The following is a 6,165-nucleotide window of genomic DNA, read 5'->3' as shown; positions in this document are numbered from 1 at the left end:
TTTAAGGACCTTCAACTTCATGTTATATGTCTATAAAAACAAAAGTTTGTACATGTTATGTATTTTGAATTTTCAATTCTCAGATGACTAAACAATCATTTCAAAATGAGATTTAGGCATAAAAGCTCTTCTCTCCTTCTAGGTCTGAATATATTATGCAGCCTCAGACTAGGGCATGAATCCATAATAGTAGGCGGGTTAATTAGAAAGCTAAGAGGTCATAAAGAGCTACAGGCCAGCTGGCAGACAGTAAAGGAATGCTGTATCACGTGGAATAGAGAGGTCAGGATTCGGGGTGGCCATAAGCATTACAATCATAGAAAAGAATTTCCTACATTCTCCAACAACATTTGCAATGTCTAGTTTAATTCATCAGTCAGGGCTAGGATTTGTAGAAAGTCAATTTGGCTTTCAGAGACAGTGATATCTTCTCAGTAGAGGCACAGCATCGGTTCCATCAATAAAGTAGAGATACCTAAAAGTCCAATGCATCATTACCTATCTTCTACAAAAAAGTATAGGGGAATGTCCCTTTCCTCTTAATCAAACATGGACAATCTATAAAAATTTTATTATAAAAATTGGATATGACTAACCTGGTCCAAGATTCTTTGTGTAAGTGACCAAATCTTCCATAGTTTCTACCACCTCTGCCACTGTAAGATATTCCAAAATTCCTTTGCAAACTCTAATAATTTTACGAACCTGGAAATATATTTTAGAGTATTCGGTCAACTGAGTGAACAATAAGTAGAAAATATGGTAATTAAGATGTATAGCTATTCGACATTTTCTTCATTCTGAACAATTAGCAATCCTTCATTATTATCTTTAAGACTAGGTTTTTGTCAAAAAACAAAACAAAACAAAACAAAACAGGCTTTTGCCTGAAAGAGGTGTCTGCATGGACCTCAGATTGCCTACCTCAGCCTCATCAAAGGTGAGGAGCAGGTCTGATGTGCCGGAGAGGATGCCCCTTGACCCATCAATTAGATAATCTCGAGCAGGCACTGAGTAAGGGTCAGACTGAAGCATCTGGGCTGCCTGGACAAGCTTGGTGCAAGCATTCTCAACCCTGTGGGGAGGAACATGGAGTTATCTCACTGGCAGAACCAAGCAGAAGATTATCACATGCAAAATGCAAAGAATGGAAGTAAATTCACATTTTTTCCCCCACATGAAAAATAGCCAAGACCAATTTATAAAAGAACCTAAGATTTAGCTTTTATTTACATTTAAGTGTAGCATATTTATTAATTCACTGCACTAAGCCCTTGTTCTTCTTACTTTCTGGCAACAAAAAATGATGAAGAAACATTTTAGACCTTTCACTTGAGGTTGCTATATCGCTGTTACTCTTTTGTTTCCTTACTCCTCACCCTATATGCATTGCCATTAAAAGATACTACACCAAGAAAAGAAATCTTTGACAACAGTTTCAGATTTAGCATCTGAAAATAAAATGCCAAAGCATTGTGTTAAGTGAAATTTAATAATCAGATGAAGCAAAGAAATAGAAACACAAAGAGAAAGTATGATGAGGTAAAGCATAAATTTCTCATTCATCTAGCTAAATGGAATTGTTTGACAAATCCATTGGACTCTGAAAACAGCACTAGAAAGCTATGTTGTTAATTAAAATGTCACTGGCATTAATAACTGAGCCAGTTATTAACAGTTTAATATAAATAAAGTTTAATAACATAGATGACCTAATCAGCCAAAGGTGTAATTTTTTTTTGGGGGGGGGGGGAGGGAGTTCATTTAAAAGAAGAACCTAAAATGCATACACCAAGTATTCCCCTTGACCCTCTTGTACTACTAAAATGTATTCATTCATTCATCTATTCACTCATATATCCACACAGAATTGAAAAGGACCTAATAGAGCATCTCCTCTAATCTTATATTCAATAAACCCATTATGTTATCACCTTATAACTTAAAAAGATATGGAACAAATCAGTTAAAGTTAAAATATTTAGCCAAAATTATACATTCTTATAGAAAATGTCACATGCAAATAAAAGCGCACCTCACAGGGTTGTTTTGAGGATCAAATGAAATAATGTAAGACTTTACAAGTATAAAACAATGTTGCACTGTTAATAAATAGAATTAAACTAGCACATGAATTGCAACTACGGAAAAAGCATTGGGCTAGGGACACTATGGTGTGCATATAAAGATGCAAAAAAAAAACCCACTAATCTCAAGATGCATACTTTACTAAGCTGGGTCACAAACATTAGAGCTATGAGGCAGTATGTAATAAATATCAATGAAGAGCGAGATCTCATTGATGTGGCTTTTGATCAACTCAGATGAATGGTTGTTTTCTGTTACTTTTTAATTGACAAATCAAAATTTATGTTAAATTATATAACATATATTCATATATATGACATAAATATATACACATACATAAAACTAAATGGGCATAAAATGAAGAATCTCCTTCACTCCATTTCTTCTAGGTATTCAAATTCTGTCTATTTGCAACCAAAGTTATAAGTTTTGTTTTCTTCAAAAAAAGACACTTTATGCATATAAAAACAAACAGGCTTCTGCCTTTTTTACACAAACAGCACCATACTATGCATACTCTCTGCTTTTTTCACGTAATTTAAGTTAGAGATGTTCTAATAAAAATACATAAAGAGCCTCCTCATTTTCTTAAATAGCTACATAACAAGTCCGTAATTTATTAACCTGCTGCAATGAATCACCTTGAACACATGTCATTTTTAAATGTGTAGATCTGTAGGATACAGTGTAGAAATGGAACTTCTGAGTCATAGGTATGGACATTTGTAATTTTGACAAATGCCATACTGCCATCCACCGAAGTTAGTTTACATCCCCACCACAGTGGGTGAGAGTATCTGTTTCCTCACAGCCTCAGCAGCTCACTGTGTATTCAAACATATGTATTTTCACCAATATAACAGGTCAAAATTTCTTATCAATAGTTTTTTTTAATTGAGGTGAAATTCACATAACATACACTTAGTCATTTTAAAGGTATAATTCAGTGGCATTTAGTGTATTCGCAATGTTGAACAACCACTACCTCTTTCTTGTATCAAAACTTTTTTCGTTACCTCAGAAAAACACCCTGTACCCTTAAGAAATCAAAGGAACAAAGATAAGAATAACGACATGCTTCTCATTGGAAACAATGCAAGCCAGAAGACAGTGGAGCAAAGTAGTGAAAGAAAAAAAAATCTATCAACCTAAAAATCTAACCCAAAGAAAATATATTTCAAAGTTTAAAGTGAAATAAAGACTTCTTCAGATACCAAAAAAAAAAAAAAAGAAAGCTGAAAGAATTCATCACCAGCAGATCTGAACTATAAGAAACGTTAAAGGAAGTCCTTCAGGAAGAAGAAAAATATACCAGGAAGAAATTTGGATTACAGAAAAAAACGAAGAACACAAAATGGATTCTATGTGGATAAATATAAAAATACTTTTTTCCTTATTATTTAAATATGTTTAAAATATAATTGACTGATTGGAACAAGAACTTTTTTTAAAATGAAGTTTAAAAAAGTAAATTTGATTTGGCAGGGTAAGTTAGACAATGAGGACTGGCTTTGCCAATGATTATGGAAGATGCTTTCCATAAATTTAATGAGCTAAATTCACATGGAAACATATTTACAACATGTATATAATACACAACATGGCACAAAACATATGCTTTGCAACTAAACTTATGATTTTAAAGTGTTTAATTGAAAGCTTTACAATATTCAAGAGAAGTATTTCAAAAGCTCTTTAGGAACAGCCAGTCACTCATTGAGGACCACTAGCTGAAGAGCACTTACCTCTTGCTTCAAAATTTTTTACAGCCATGCCCTCTAACTGAAACACCTTCCTCTCTTTCCCTCTTCTGCTTAACTATTTGTTCTCTTAGACTCCGCTTTTACATGCCTCTTCCTTGAAGAAACCACCCCAAATCAATGAGTATCTCTCCTCTGTGTTCTCATGAGATAAATCACACCTTCCCAGTTCAGTTTTCTCTTTCTCCCACAGGACTATAAGTTGAGCAGGGCCAAAGATCTTATCTGACTTGTTCATTAATGTATTCACAGACTAGAATGCCTGGCACATAATAAATGCTCAATAAATATTTGAAGGAATGAATTTTCAACAACTACGGTTAATCATGAAATCATCCGGCCCATAGAAAACAGTGACTTTAAAAAGTCACAAACTTGATTTTATTTCCAAGTAAAATGAACCTTTAGTAAATTGTAGCAAACATAAGCATCACAGAATGCAACTGCTGCATTACACCTATTTGCAAGGATCCAGTTATCGCACAAGTGCCTCAAATTTAGGGGTGGAAATAAATAAATAAATGAAAGTTAGGAACAGTCATCATGGATAAAGGAAACAAACAAAAAAAGATGAAATGGAAAAGCTTTGCAAGAATTAATTTGATTCTCCATTAACGGTTGCTTTGTGTGGTAAAATGATAGGACCAAAACAGACACTGCACCATTTTTTTCCACAATAAGACGTCTGATCTGTACATTACAATTTAATGTCATTCATAAAAGCCAAACAAATCCCACCATGACTAACCAACAGTCGAAAGCTGGAAGGAGTCTGTCTTATTTATAGAAAATGAGATTTTATTTAAACATTGAAGCTGCCTGGCCTCTTAAAATGATCTTCTATTTTTTAAAACATCTGAATTTTTTTTTTAAAGCATTTTTAAAAACGAGAGCAGGGATGAGGTCCGTTTCATAAATAATTATATATCTTGGCTATATACTGATAATATTGATTTAGAGACTTTTAAATCAATCAACTAGCATCACTTAAGGCTTCTCTCTGCCTTTGAGTCTTCAACCTAAATTAACAGAAAATTCTAATAGTTTAGATCAATGGACCAATGACAGCTTCATGAGACCCAAAATATGTTCACTCATAATTCACTAATCGATTCTACCCAAGATTACCACATGATATGACTTGATATAATTTAAGAGATATAAAGCTTCCAAATTTGGCTCCATGTGACTTCAATTATCACTAATCAAGAAACAAGCTTATGCTAAAACTTTTATTTAAGAAAAATAAGGAGAAAAACAATCCAGAGATTACAAAGGTTGATTGCTACAAGTCATTTTTAAACATTCTTCTAGACTGCATCCAGAAGTGAGTTACTAATCTTAAATTCCTTTATTTTAATCCTTTCATATATTTGTTCATCTAACACAGAGGTCCCCAACCCCCAGGCAGTGGACCAGTACCAGTCAATGGCATGTTAGGTATCGGGCCACATAGCAGGAGGTGAGTGGCAGGCCAGCGAGAGAAGCTTCATCTGTATGTGCAGCCGCACCTCAGCTCCACCTCAGATCTGATCAGGCATTAGATTCTCTTTGAGCACCAGCCCCTGGTGCCAAAAAGGTTGGGGATAGCTGATCTAACATTTTGAGCACCTACTACATGCTATGTGAGTCCTAGAAATAGAAAGGCCTTTTTTAAAGTCTCTAGCTTTAAGAGGTTACTTACTACCATGGTAGGAAACGTACATGTAAACAAACAAATACAAATTAGTATTTATAAATACGTTGAGAACATGCTGAGGGGACATGAAAGTGGGAGTAGTCGTTTTTAGTGACAGATTAAGAAAGTTGTGAGGGAGAAAGTGAACACAATATTGTTCCTGCCCTCAGAAGCTCAGCACTACTTGTAAAGATGATTCTCTTCACAGCATCTCTTCAGTTATGCCAATGGAATAATTCCCTCCCCGCCCATGCATATGCACACACGTGCGCACACACGCACACACACATACACACATGAGTCTTTTCTGTGAAAAATAACATGCATTAATAATGGTCCCGGTTTGATTAGGGAGGGCCGTCTACTATCACAATGTACAGGTAACTCACTCACCCTGTAACCAAACAATCTCAGTCTGCTTCTATAAAAATCAACCACTATATCTCAGCTCACTGATTTAGTTGAGGAAAGGAGAGTGAGCTTTGGACAAAGTAATATAAAGGAGACAGTCTCATGGGCCTGTTTAGACTTATACTGCTCCAAAATTTAAAACTGAAAAGTTCTCTAAAACATTCAACAAGTTAAACTTTTACCCTGCCCCCCAAAATACATTAGAGGGGTGGGAGAAGCTATCCTATA

At 34.8% G+C, this 6,165-nt stretch overlaps 1 protein-coding gene across 3 annotated transcripts in view; it reads right to left on the bottom strand.

Annotated features, from left to right (window-relative positions):
- Nucleotides 1-6,165, bottom strand: part of VCL (vinculin) — a 105,223-nt gene that overhangs the window by 42,487 nt on the left and 56,571 nt on the right. For all 3 annotated transcript variants that reach the window (XM_011355288.2, XM_011355286.2, XM_011355285.2), the window contains exons 3-4: nt 925-1,075; nt 597-705 (exon numbers count right to left, since the gene is read on the bottom strand). In XM_011355288.2, coding sequence (XP_011353590.1) covers nt 597-705; nt 925-1,075 — 260 coding nt within the window. The remainder of the gene's footprint in view (nt 1-596; nt 706-924; nt 1,076-6,165) is intronic.

The sequence above is a fragment of the Pteropus vampyrus genome, unplaced genomic scaffold (assembly GCF_000151845.1).
Source record: "Pteropus vampyrus isolate Shadow unplaced genomic scaffold, Pvam_2.0 Scaffold20, whole genome shotgun sequence".
In the NCBI taxonomy this organism is placed as follows: domain Eukaryota; kingdom Metazoa; phylum Chordata; class Mammalia; order Chiroptera; family Pteropodidae; genus Pteropus; species Pteropus vampyrus.
This window is presented reverse-complemented; position numbering and strand designations above follow the sequence as displayed.